This window comes from Salarias fasciatus, chromosome 10 (genome assembly GCF_902148845.1).
Source record: "Salarias fasciatus chromosome 10, fSalaFa1.1, whole genome shotgun sequence".
Taxonomy (NCBI): domain Eukaryota; kingdom Metazoa; phylum Chordata; class Actinopteri; order Blenniiformes; family Blenniidae; genus Salarias; species Salarias fasciatus.
The window spans coordinates 9,258,392-9,272,747 of NC_043754.1; the positions used below are offsets into that span (position 1 = coordinate 9,258,392).

Here is a 14,356-nt window from a genome sequence, read left to right on the forward strand (position 1 = left end):
AGAGGTTGTTGTTGAGCTCAGCGGGACGCCTGTTCCCACCATGATTTTCAGCTTTAGAATTTTAGAAATCATGATTAAAATAAACAAGTGGAGGGTAAAACCATTAATTGCTTGATTAAAGCATACATTTTAATGGCTCCGCGTTGTAAGAGTGATGAAGACAAATTGGAATAATAAAACCAGCTCTTGTTCAAAACCACTGGTTGTATCAAACCTCTGCTGCCGCGCCACAGCCAGAGCAGTGACAGTCACTGTTATTACTGCTACCAGGGCGGAGCGATCCTCTGCCACGGTGGGTAACATGAACAGTCGTTATCGTATAGACCCGAGAGTTCAACTCCCCTGCACTTTTGACCACATGCAGCTGTGATGTGATACGCCGTTGTGCATTGTGACATGTTGTACTTAACAGGGTGTGACCAGAAATGCCTCAGCCGGCGCACCGCGGCAGAAGCGGAGCTCCCGGCCCGCTTGTGGTTACTCCGTAGGAAACCAAGCGACCCATCTGGGAGTCTCCGAAACCTTGACTGAAAAGATGAGAATTACTGAGGGGGTACGGTGTGAAAGGACGGCACAAGGGCTTCTTTTTTCCGAGGCTTTTGTCACCTTTCTGAGGGTCCCTCTCGGCAACACCTATTGTGCATTAAATTTCTTTGGATACAGGAAATAAAAATGTGACCCTCAGATCTTCTACAAAGTGCTGACATCTGGGAATGTTGGCGAAGAGAAAAAGGAGTTGGAGTGTGTCGAGAGCCTTTTTAAAGTCACAAAAGGGTTTTTACCTTGGTGCGCACATAGGAGACGACTGGTTATCTGGTGTCTGAAGCACCAGAACGCAAAATAAAAAATGCCTCCTGTCTTCATCCTTATGAAGTACTATACAGAAATAGACCTCATCCATCCTCCCCATGAGTGTTATCTAAGATGGTTCTTGAATAATTGATGCAGACAGAAATTCCACCCCACTTGGGAGGCTTGTGGATGTACAGGGCACCCCACCTTCCCCTTGCCCGTCCTCCCAGGAGCGGTGGCGGCATACTGGGTCAGTGCCCACTCAGATGTGAGTGACGGGACCTTTAAGTGACTTGGTCAATCACCCTGTGTTCGTGTGCCATCGAGGCCGCTCTCTCAGGAGTCACTTCCTCTCTGTCACTGCGAATTCTGCCTCATATATAATTGAAAATAGGGTGCTGCTTAGCAAGAGTCTCATGACCTGCCCTACCAGCCGCGCTGACTCCTGCGTCGCCCCGCTTTAGCGAATGTAGGATGTGATAAAAGTATTGATTGTGCCCTCCAGGGCTCCACATGAATGTAGAAACATCCTTTAGCTACAGCTGCACCTAGCCACGTATTAAAACCAGTAAATATTTTGGAGTGAAAATCAATACGCAGAGGATAGCCTGACAGTTTTCAAATACTTTTTTAACACTTTATCACGGCCTGCACATATATGAGCATCTATATCTCACCGTAGTGAGACAGCACCTTATTACTGCCAAGGAAGGGTTGTGAATTCTGTTTTCTAAGACAAGAGTCTCTCCATCACTTCCCTCCCCGCTGTTATGCATGCGCAGCTAATTCATAATAATACCTATCAAGTATTGGCTGTGACGAGCGAGCGGTGTGCCATTAAAATGGACTCACATTGGTTTTAGTCAAGTGCTTCAAGGTAATGTTCTTTAATGTGTTATTTTTAATATTCAACAGTAGCGAATGATCACAACGGGAGGGAGGAATTTTCTGTTAGTCGTCAATTTCTCACTGTGTCTTCCTGACATGACCGACCAATTACTGCACTGAGGAGAATAAGCTCCGACTCTCCAAGTCGCCGAGGAGAACACTAAGATACGTAGGCGTTTGTACTGTACAGTAGCCTTTCATATATCACTATAGATGTGCTCAGCAGAATGTATTGACTCGAGCTGAATTTTGAGGGGAAAGTAGCAGAATGGAACCGGTTTATTTCTTTGTGAATACCACATATGGTTTATAACCATGCCTCACAGTATATAGTTTTATCGATGAAAGCGTAACGGTGAGAAGTGCCATATATATATGGATCCAAGAAAATATTGTGTTGTTTGCTGCCGTCTTTCTACAGAATCACAGATTGAACATTTCAAATGTGGGCTTTAAAAAAGAAGAAAAAAAAAACAACAAGAACCTTTGCATTTTAATTGACTTTTTTTGGTCACAGTAAATAGAAATAGGGCACAGGTGGTGACGTCCATACAACATATGTGGTAATCTACAATTATGTAGTCCAAGGTCGATAAAGCAATTTCTTCAAGCTCATTGCAAAAAAAAAAAAATATCAGTAAAGGAGGCGGTTCTCCACTTTCTGTGAGCCTCTTCTAGATGGTAGAATTTGCCCAAAATCAGCAATCATAAAACCGACGTCTCAAAGGAACATTCGCTTCTTTTCCCTGGAAGATGCACCCACCCCCAACACTAACTGGAAAACCATGCAGCTTGCAACAGGTATAATAATATGCTTATTTACTAATTAATTTTCTAATTGAGTTCTTTAATAAAAGTAAAACGTGTAAAATGTGTATTTAATGAATGTAAGAAAACCAGATTTTGCACAGATTTGCTTCCTTCCACCTCTAGGAAAGAAGCTGAATCCGTGCAGTATGACTAATTAGTCTGCTGAACTAACGTAACACCTCGACTATACACTATCGCGTGAGGCGTGCTGCCCTGCTGACCACACCCTGCGATAACCTGATAATATAGTGCCGGGCTACATCACCACAAGCTGTGGAAACAGCATTTTATGGCTTCCAGTTAAAAGGGCAAGGCGGATTATTACACTGGATGAAGTTACTATGCAATGCACAGGGAAATTAAATTCATTGAATAGGTCAAACAAAATGCCATAAAAGATTCACTTTATTGACTTGCAGGGTTTCACACAAGATGCAGGACACTCCATAAGATTTTATTATGCTATTGCATTAGTGCAACTACGTTAGCATAATTTGATCAGTCTGCAGGCGTTTGACATCATGGCTCCTGGTTTGAAGTGTAATTATAAGTTATATGTGTGCCGTGTTTATCTGGGTCTCGATCTAAATATTAGCTTTGAACATATTTACTTAAATCTACACACTAAACATGTTATGGCTATGTAAAGCAGATTTCCACCGAGGAACCCTCAAGCCTCTGAGTTGCTGAAAATGCCTCGGAAAAAAAAATACATATTTTTGAAAGAGTGCAAATCTTTAGCCCTCTTTGAACATCAAGTATCTAATAAGGAAGTAGGACCGCCCTTCGGAGTCGTTTCAGTCCCTCATGGTGTGCTGCCTTACAAGTTCTGGACTGTAAGTAATTGGATGTTTACCCTTCATTGAAGAAGGAAAGCTTTGAGGGATGAAGGAGGTGGAAATCTACTCCGAGCTCCGCTCTCCAGGATGTCCCATCAAACCTCGGTGTTGTTTAGATCCGCTGATTGAGGAAGTGATGGAAACCATTTGACATTAACCTGATGATCGTGCCCTCACTTTTGAATGTGTCTCTCAGTGTGTATGGAGACAATAACATTCCCGGAACATAAAAGAGCAGAGAGAAGGCACCGCAGGGTGCACCTGTCCTTAAAATGACCTCTCATCACTTTACCTTTATATAACTAGGCAAACACATCATCGGACAAAATGACTCATGGGAGATTGCTGCTCATTTCAGGGCATCATTTCACTTTATTCAACACTTCTTATGATAGCCCCTTTTCCACAAAGATTGCGTCTGTGTGTGAAATGTAAATAAAAAGAGGATTCACAGATTTGCAACTTTTTCATTCACACTATAGCGTGTGACAAATGTTTTTAAAAGAAATGTTGATTTCAGATCAGTTTGGGCAGAGCGACACGATGACATTTGCAACAGATTATCACAGGGAAGTGTTTATGTTTAAATTATCAGGCAACAATTTATATTAATCACAATAATATATTTAAAATTAATTGCAATTAATTTACGTAGCAATTATTGGGAGATTGATATTGATTAGATTTTTTTTTTTTTAAATTGTAAAAGATTTCCATGGATGATAGTGTAAGAATGTGCGACACCTAGAGAAAGCCCCCGCTGTCCTCCGTGATTTATGCTTTCTTGCCTCAAATGCAATGTGCCACGAAGCTTCTCTGTTTGCATTTTATACTTTTCTTGTTATTCATTCCTTGTTGCTGTTTTTGCTGCTGGCTGCGAAACAATTTACCCCTTGGGGATAATAAAGATATCCTTCATCTTCGATTCTTGATAGCTTAGTGTCTGATCATCGTATTGAACGGAACTGAAAGTTATTTTTACCAGAGAGAGTAGAGCCACACTTTATTCCTGCTACCACCGAGCAGTTTTCACTGATCAGTGCTGAACATGATCAACATTGGCAGAAAGTATTAGCCAGTGAATAACACTGTAGGCTCAGTAAAGATACAGTGAATGACAAAGTGGGATTAGTAAATAGTAAATTAACCTGATTGTCGCCTTTCAATGAAATCAATATGCTACTCAGTTAACTAAAGGATTACTTTTTTTACACATAAACATTTATACAATCCTTAGTTTTCTGCAAGAAGCTCCACTCCAGTCAAACCTTCAAGCAAACTGTAAAAATTACAAAGAAAACAATGAGTTTTTTAATTAGATTTCCTAAGTGTACCAAACACAACGCAGCACTGAGACCTGAGCTGAGATATTGATGATGCTGCCATGAAAGATAGTTACTTCACTGCTAGCAAACTATCCTCAAAGCCATGCTGTCAGGGTGAGTTTGTAAAAGCATGCATAATGCAACAGCTATAGGAGAAGTTTTTTTTGAACATTTTGCTGTATTTTGCACCAGAATGTATCATTTATATTGGCTTTATGTTGAGATTGTAGCCATCTTCCACAGAATTCTTTTTTGGTTTTGTGAAAGCATATACACTTTTTATCACATATGCTGTGTGCCACCATAAAGAAAAACTTTAAATTTAAAGGTAATTATGGCACTATTTTCCTGGTCCGACCTCCTCAAAATGAAATTGGCTGTATGTGAGCCCTGAACTAAAATGTGTGTAGCACCCTTGATCTAAAGTCAGATACTTTTTAAAACAGTATTGAATGTAGATTGCAGATGAAGAGACAGCTTTGAGAATGATAAATGTTGGAAAACATACTTTTCACTTTGTCTTTCAGCCACTCCGTTCTTTAAATAACCATCTTGTTAAACGGTTTTTGCTTTTCCCTTAACAGCGTAATCTCACACCACCGTGCTTGACATTGGGCAGTCAGAGACTTGACATTTCCTAACTATTCAGTCTATGTGTTTTGACTGTTCAGCTGGGAGTGGGAGCTGGAGTCAATGAATCACACTGTTTCCTTTCTTCAGTCTGCCAGCCTACTGATGGAATCCATTCACTAGTGAAGCTAATAGCAGCCCAACACCTCCCCCTACACACACACATGCACACATACACACACACACACACACGCACCTACAACACTCGTCCCTGAAGGACAGTCATTGCCAGTCCATCCCGCCCACACCTTCCCCTTATTCCAACAAGGTTAATATGTATGGGAGATGTATTGAAAAGGTCATAACGGGAGAGCCTCTCCGCTTTGTACCGTAGGTTTTGTACATGCAGAACAAAGACAGTTGTTTGTTTTGATTCCTCATCGGAGGGTTGAAATGCTGCACTGATAAGGCTGCTGTGTGGTTATGCTCATGTGTGGGCCTATTAGTTTAAAAATAAAAAAAAAAAGGCAGATTTGTTTGCAAACAGAACAGCTTATTGAAGAAGACAAACATTGTAATTGTATCAAACAAACAGGATAAGAATAGAAGAAATTGTATTTTTTTTTCTTTGAGCATTTAATAGAGATCTTATCGCCTATTTATTTGTTTGCTTTGCCTCAAATTGAAATTAATTTGCTCACCTAGAGTTAGCGATTACTCTGCAGATGTTGCATCTTTTTCTCATGTACATTAATACCTAGCATTTCTCCTGTGAAATAAACAAATCAACTAGAAACCCTTCAAGCTTAAAATATCAGCATCGCCCCCCGTTTATTCTCCCGTCTCCTCTCGCACTTGGTCATGTCCTCCTAACTTCCTTAAGCTCCTCAATGGGGACCCCGAGCCACTTTAAAGTAAGTGTGAGATGTAATCTCTCCGCTGTGTTCTGGGTCGACCTCCTGGCCTCAACCCGGCTGGACGTGTCTGGTATACCTGTTAAGGGAAGCGACCAGGATGCATCCTAATCAGACGGCCAAACCTCCTCCACTGGCTCGTCTCCATATGGAGGAGTAGCAGCTTTCACACCGTCTGTTATGATGACGAAGGAAACTGTACTCACTGACTCTTTGACTGTTTTTAATTGTTTTTGCAATTCCTTTGTAGGTAAGACGGACGTGTTTATTCGTCTCTTTCATTGTTTATTGGCGACAGTGCTTTAATGCAGACCAAAGGGGTTCGAAGTCATCCAAAAAAGTTGGAACATCTGTAGGAATTAAAAGCACCGACTGGATATTCTTCAACGTACTTTGTTTTCTTTTCAGTTTTGAGTAATCTAACCTTTCTTAACCTCTTACCTGTTCTGGCATTTCAAGCTATTCATTTGGCTTGAATGACTTGATTTCCAACAAATAACTGGAAAAATTTGGCTCTTCTAAAATTTTTGCCCGGTGGTGTAAAACAGCCCCACCAAAAAAAGAAAAAAGAAAACACGCATGAAGACATGGTCCCAGTGGGGCTCCAATCACATTCTGCACAATGTAATTCAATTTGCATCATTAATTTTTTTCCTCAAACCACAGCCGCTCATTGAAGCATACAAAAAAAATAAAAAAAATACAGAAAACAGTGATCAGTGCCACTAGAAACCAACGTGCTTCTGTCTCCACTGGTATGTTCTCCCAGATGAGGATGGCAGTCTTATCATCATGCTCATTAGTCCTGAAAAAAAAACACTTCTTGAGAAGGTTAGGCTACTTTCTGTAATGTATATATTTACATTTTGATCCACAGTACCAGGTGTGGAAGTGTCCTCGTTTGAAATCCACTCCCCTTGAGCAAAATTCAAGTATAAACATTCCCTCATATATCCTTTGATCTTCTTCCCTACTTATAGTCCAATTGGCGTCGGGGTAGCTTTACGAAGAGCAAATAATCCCAGACATCCCTGTCCGCAGTCACTTCCTCGGCGTCCTCTTTGGGGAATCCCGAGTCCCAAAGCCAACCGTGAGACATAATCCCTTCAGCGGGTTCTGTGCCTGCTCTGTGGACGGGCCCCAGTTGGAATCAGCCGGTACACCTCAGATGGGAAGCAACCGGGGTGCATCCTAATTAGAAACCTGGACTACCTGAACAGGCCCCTCCCAGCATGGAATTGCAGCTCTGCGAACTTCCCCAGATGGCCAAAATTGTCAATCGGTCTCAAATAGAGAGACCTGCCACCCTGTGAAGAAAACTAAACATTCCTGTTTTTATTTTATCAGACTTGATTTTCTTAGCAGGGTGTCCGCCGGCTGCAGAACGTCAACACCTGCCTCCTTATAGCGCACACTGCTTTGGGGTCATTGCCTGATGGCGGCGTGGAATGTCTTAAACTGGTAACAAACTGGGCTACAGGTTGCTTGGACAAGATCCAAGAGCCACTTCTGTTTTTTAATAGTGGAACAGTAATCCCAATTAACTCCCTGCAGGCGCAGCGTCCTGAAGACTCCTGCTCTTTAACTTCAAACTTTGTCTATGCTGGGTGACAAAAATCTCACAAATAAGCCGCCATCTGCAATCCAGCAGTGCAGCATACAGTGAAGCTCCTCTGCAAGCACACGCGTTAACGTAACTACAGCTTAACCACTCTGTGTGGTTGGAATCCACTTTTTTTATTCTGTGTTGAAGACTTTTACACCTTCTAGGAGCTGTTTCAGTATAACTTTGCTGCCAGATTAATGGGATGTCCCTTTTCTCAACGGGGCACAATGGTGCTCAAATACCTCCATTCATGATGTTGAAATTGAAGATTGTGGTACTTTTCACAACGCAGTATTGCATGCCCTTCATAAATTCAAGAGTCCTTTATGAGTGGCAGGAACCGTAATTCAAGAAATCCCTTCCAGTTAAAAGGAGAACCTGTAAATTTGGTGCTTTTATTTTGGTCATGTGACAAAGTTCGGCGTATAAAACCTTCCGCATGGTGAAATCTGAATGTCGGCTCTCACAGCTGTTGAGCCTTTTGTAGTTCTGCCTTGCCAATCTCCCTCGTCTCTCTGTCTTCTCCCCTTTTTTTCCCCCTCATTCTTTGACTGGGTTCACTCTTGAAAGTCTGCCTCCCTCGCGCACTCCGGTGTGTCTGAAGCAGGTGAACACCCACGCGCTCACGCCACCACCGATCCCAGCTCCTGACTGGTTTTGAATCCATGACAAGGAGTTCTCGCTCTGAATATCAAAGACCCACATCTGGGAGCATGTAGGCATGACTCACCCTGGGCTCCAGTCTTACTCCCAGCAGGCCCCCCGTTCGCCCAGCGCGCCGGATGTGGCAGGGGTTAGTGGAGGACGACGATCGGACACTGCGATGTCTGCTGCGTTGGCAGAGCTCGACTGTATTTGTCACGCAGTCATGAGAACATATGAAAATCCCAACAGTGTGTGGAGATTTTCAACAAACCCATTTGTCCCACGCAGTCCCTGCTTCCATGCTGGTTACTGAGGAGGGGGGGTCATTCTCTAACGATGAGGGCGCCCGGGCTCTCCACAGCACAATGTCAAGCAGTACAATGTGAGCGGGAAGGGCAGAGAAGCTGTGACAGATACAAAGTGGCTAAGGGAACTGTGTATTTTAGTCGGGCCGCTTCATATAAAAGGACTACTAACAGCCACAAATCACAGCTGTGCAACGCAGCAACTTTCCCCAGTGATAGAAACCTTTGTCATTACAATTTCCATCTTACAGCATTTATTCTGCACAGCAGCCGTCTATAGGCGTGAAGTTTTTCCGCAGTTTGGCAGCATGCTGTGTCTGCCATGGTGCACATATGAATATGTGTATTAGTTTGTGTGGGAAAAGTAATGTGCACCACTGGCCTGTCAGAGTCCCGAGCCTATTTGTATGGATGCCAGGCTATACCTTGGTTGAGGTGTACACAGCACTGGCGCGCTAGCCTGTCTTGTGCAGCAGGCCAGGATGACATGTGAATCGCAGCAGCCGAGAAAGCCCTGCTTAAGTGGAGGCAGTAGGGAGAAGCATGCGAGAGCCAGGAGGCAAACAGACAAACAGATGGACAGGCTGATGCCAAGCAGGCAGTGGAGCAAATAGATTGTGCAGCATGGTGAACAGACTCAGCCTACCAAAGAACAACCAACAGACACAAGACCGTGCCACCCCTGTCAGCCGCCCGTGCTTCTCTATAATTCATAGAGATAGGATAGATACGTGGTAAATAGGACTCTCATCTTCCTCCTTCTCCTCGTCTGCCCCTGTCACATCCCTCATTTGATATGTGTTATGTAGGAGGAGGAGATGTCACTCTTGCAAGATGGGAAATGAACAAACCTGTATGTGTGAGAACTGGGGTGGGAGAAATAAATGCAGGAAAGAGATGAGTGCTGCAGGTGGAATTGGACTGTGGGACACTGGGGACTTCAGCCCAACAACAATGCATAAATACACAAACAACAGCAAAAAAAAAAAAAAAATTGTGCAACTTTAAAATTTATCGTACGACTGCAAAACACATAAGCTACATATTAATGTGATAAGTCAATATTATTTGTTTGTAGATCACTGTTTATTTAGGCACAGACAAGAAAATCTTTTCACCAGGACTCTCTACTCGCTGCCACACATCGAGACTCTGTTAATGGCACAGAAGAACGGAGCTCCTCCTACCTTGATGTCTCTGAAACTCTTGGAAAGTATTTAGCTTGTATTTCCCCGAGGCTTTGGGCACATGCTCACTGGAGCAATAACCTTTGCTTTAATGCAGGAGGAGCATGATTGTAAGTTTTCCTCTGAGACTTCCCTCTAAAATGTGAGGTGCTCAGATTGACTCGGTCTTGTTTTCCCTCCATGGAAAACATCTAGCACTGTGCAAGTCAAATAGAAAACCGCCTTAAAGAGCCGAGACAGCCCTGTCAGATCTGTCTGGTTGTGTACCTACACAGTCTAATGGTTTGTCTCCTGCATGTGTGTGTATGTGTGCGAATGTGTGTGTGTGTGTGTTTGCACGCGCGTGCGTGTGTGTGTGTGTTTGTCTGTCTACATAGGTAGAATGTAAGAAGGCCCAGCCCAAGGAGGTGATGTTCCCACCCGGTACACGAGGGCGAGCCAGGGGTCTGCCCTACACCATGGATGCCTTCATGCTGGGGATGGGCATGCTGAGTGAGTCACACAGTTCAGAAACATTTGGACATTGACACACTTTTCTGCATTTTTGTACTCCACCACGATTCGTTATGGAATGACAGTCAGTCGAACAATCATCTGTGTTGAAGTGCATGTGCAAATAAAGTCAGGTACGCATTGAAGGAATCACAACACATTTTCTAGATGCTCTTCGACTCTGTTTGGTAGAACCTGATTGCAATTATCAACGCACATCTAATACAGGAGTGCTAAAAACAGAAGTTCTTAAAAGTATTTTAAATTTATCATGGCTAATTTAAAAAAAAAAAAAAAAAAATTACAATAGCTATTAAGACTCAAAAATCGAAAATTAAAGTGTTCCCTATTTAAGTAGTTGTAAAATCTTCAAATATGTGCAATGCATTTTCAAAGAAAAATGTCCTTTTAAGGTGCATGTGTGACAAACGTGCACACCATTTATTCTTTACCTGCAAAAAACGAGGGGCAAAAAGAAAAAAAAAAAAAATCAAGCCATGCAAACTCTTGTCTAGATAGCCTCCATTAGGTGGGCGCTGCCCCTAATTAGGCTGCTTCAAGGTGTGCCACCAGTGGCCACTGTGGTCTATTTCTGGTGGAGTCTGGTACAGGCAGCCCCTGGGCATATAGGAGCAGACCAGCACATTAGCAGGCTAAATGAAGAGGAAAATTGGTGTAATGTCATATTAAGGATTCATCACTGTGCCCCCCCCTTAATGGGTAATGAAGGGGACACACATGTCAGAGAGAGATCTCATCTACAGGGACCTCAGCTGCTGGCCCACCCCTCTTCATTACCATCCAGCCCATGCCTGTGGCCCTTTTATTTAACACTATTGCACGTTAACCCACCCTGCCCCCAACTTACTAACTCTCTATCTGTCTATCTATCTATCTATCTATCTATCTATCTATCTATCTATCTGTCTATCTGTCTATCTATCTATCTGTCTATCTGTCTATCTGTCTGTCGTCGGCCACTCATTCCATTTTATATGCACATAATTTGGACCGTGCTGCAAAATCAAATGGATTCGCCGCCACATAAAAGATTTATTTTTCCTTTCAAAAGCAAAAGGGACACGCTGCTGATTGTAAGCGACTCATTTTGCCCCGCAAGTAGCCCCTCCCACCCCCTCATGTAGCAGGTGCAGGCAGAGCCACACTCATGCATTTTTATCTCCAACCGCGTAATGCAATATTTAAAGCGCATCTGAAAGCTGATGGTCACATTTCGGCTTGTTGCTTGTTTTGCATTTTTCCCAAAAAATTAAACAATCACGGAGCCGTGAAGCTATTTTTAGCAGTAAACAGATTATCCGCTCCATACATCTTCCTGTAGGTTCCCATATCCGTTATATCCATTTTTCCATATGCAGTAGCTTGAAGTGTCAGGGTTATTGCAGGCTTGACCTTTCCATGAGACTGATTATACAGTTGTTTGCGGTAAAAAATGTTGATAAGTCTGGCCGAGTGCTTCTGTCAACTGCATCTAAGCCGTTCTCAGTTCCATCGCATCTGTTAGAAGTATTTAACAAGCACAGTGAACTTTTCAGAACTTATTACAGACTAATGTGTCTGCAAAGAGGAGAGCACTCTTCCCCTCCATTGGGAGACGGCAGGCAGAAAGGCAGTGATGTGCTCATGTGAGAATATTAACAGCCAACTTGTTTGGAGACACTCTTATCTAAATGAAATTGGAACAAGGACAGCGAAACATTCCTTTATATAATTTGCATTTGGAAAAAGGGACCCTAGGCTCATTATTTAAGAAAGTGTAAGCTCCTTTTGTGCCAAATCTCATTAAAGCCATCCCTAGCTCCTTTGTTTACTGCCTCTAATCGAGGCATTTATCTTTATTGTGTTGTGCCGATGTATGTTTGCTGAAATTAATACACATTTGAGCCTGGGCGAGGTATGGGTGTACCAGATGGATAATTGATTTTAAAGTGAATCAGAACTGTTGAGCCATAAAATAGGTACATTAGCATGCATATTAATAAGGCAAATAGGAGCACTAAGAGGCCGCCACCAGGCCAGACACAATGGCAAGCTTCATTTAGTGAGAGACGGTGAGTTATCTGCTGCTCCCTCTTGCTTTCTTTCTTCTTCCCTCCCACTATCTTGTTTGTCCATATTTCTCAGTTTGCGCCCGCCGTGAATTTCACGAGGCAGTAGATTAACTTAGCATGTATTAACAAACTAGTGTCGCATCGCTTTGTTTTCGTTTTTATTCGACACTTTGAGCACACGTCGGAGTTGAAATTCTTCTTATCGATAACGCGTTGGAGAAACAGCAGAGTGTTGAGCTGCCGGTTTCTAAGCCAGCACATTCAGTTGGGTGTGTTTTCTGTTCGACATAAGACGGTCTCAAACACATAATATCCAGTGTTTTGCAGCCTGTGATGGCTTTTCATTGTGTCATTTCACAGTTCTTTTCAGACCAAACAAACAATGAAGGGTTTTGTGAAAGCTATCCATCTGTAGCTTCCCGGTGATGACTTCTCATCAGCAGCTGATGAGGATTGTTATTTTTCTCCGGCGAAGCCTCGATCCCACTTCATCCATACCAGGTTAAGGTTCCCCTCACCGTCTCTCACAGTTGCATTTCTTTTTTGTCTGCGCGAGAGAGGGGGAGAAGGGGTCTGGGAGAGGCATTTTCCCATTGGGTCAGGAATAAATTGAACTTTTTCATGGACAGCAAACACTGATTAGATATTTATGACCAAGGTCAACCTTTCTGATTCCAGCTGGCACAGGCTCTGAGGCATACAGAACAGAGCAGCCACACACATATTCACTCTCTCACATAGAAACACACACACACACACACACACACACACACACTCTCACACAGCTTCGCATACATTTACACCCACAGAAATAAGCATGCTTGCAAAAAGATATTTTGACACATGCAAGCAAACACGTCTTCAAAATGAAATATGTGCGCAATAAGCTCTCGTGTGACCCATCAGCGAGTTGTTCCTCTTCGAAACTGTCCATTTAAAAGATGACACTGATGAACAAATTCTTCGCAGCTCAGATAAGCGATAAAATCAGATCTTCTCAATGAAGATGTTCATTAATACCAACATTTATCTCACGATAAAATTCCCTCAAATTTAGATACAGATCCATATGTCCAGCATCTTGTCAGGAGGTGACAGATGGATGTTCTACTTAAACCTCTGCTCCTCTCTTTAATATGGAAACGTGTGTGGTCGTCATGCTCGGCTCTGATGAGCTCAATAAGGCCGTGGGAAGTGAGGTTGTGAATGCATTTCAGTCTGCCACGGGTCTTTAAAAATATCTTTAAAAAGTCTGAAAAAGTAAGACTTTCTGCTATTCTTATGCATTCAGGAAGAGATTCTACACTGTGGTGTCGATTTCAAAGAACTACTGATTTGTCCAATCCTGGCCGCTTTTGTGTATTCAGTCCCAAAGCAATGAGTGTGATTCTGCAAGTCTGCAAGAACCTCCTTCATTTTATCACAGGATTCTGAAGTTGTTCTTCTGTATGGCTCCAGACCGGATTTGGTTAAACCGCTGATTTCCAGTGAACGTGCACTGCCATCCCCTTCTGTCTTGTCTTGACCGTTTGTCTGACAATGAGCAAAGGCAGTTTACATCCAGAACAGTTTCCTTATTCATCGCAGAGCAAAACCAGAGAGGAATTCAGACACACTCACATTTACTACAAACATTAATTTTTTTGGTCTGTGGGAGGAAACCAGTGAAAACCCAGGAACATTCAGGAAAAACATGCAAACTCCACACAGAAAGGTTATTATGGCTGCGAGGCGGAAGAGCTGCCTGAGAGCTGAACATGTTTAGGTGCCATTTCAGAAAAGCATAAATAGCAAATTTCAACCGTGAATTTGGAATTTTCAGTCCAAAACATTACCATTGAGACACTGAAACGCTAATGTGCTTGCACCCACTTTGCCAGTACATGCCTAACGAGAACAGAGGACACGTAA

The 14,356-nt window shown here is 42.8% G+C and overlaps 1 protein-coding gene across 5 annotated transcripts in view; it reads left to right on the top strand.

Moving 5' to 3' along the window:
- The window catches only part of msi2b (musashi RNA-binding protein 2b), a 260,983-nt gene that overhangs the window by 197,394 nt on the left and 49,233 nt on the right, over positions 1-14,356 (top strand). For all 5 annotated transcript variants that reach the window (XM_030100199.1, XM_030100201.1, XM_030100200.1 and 2 more), the window contains exon 9: positions 10,259-10,373. In XM_030100199.1, the coding sequence (XP_029956059.1) occupies positions 10,259-10,373 (115 nt within the window). The remainder of the gene's footprint in view (positions 1-10,258; positions 10,374-14,356) is intronic.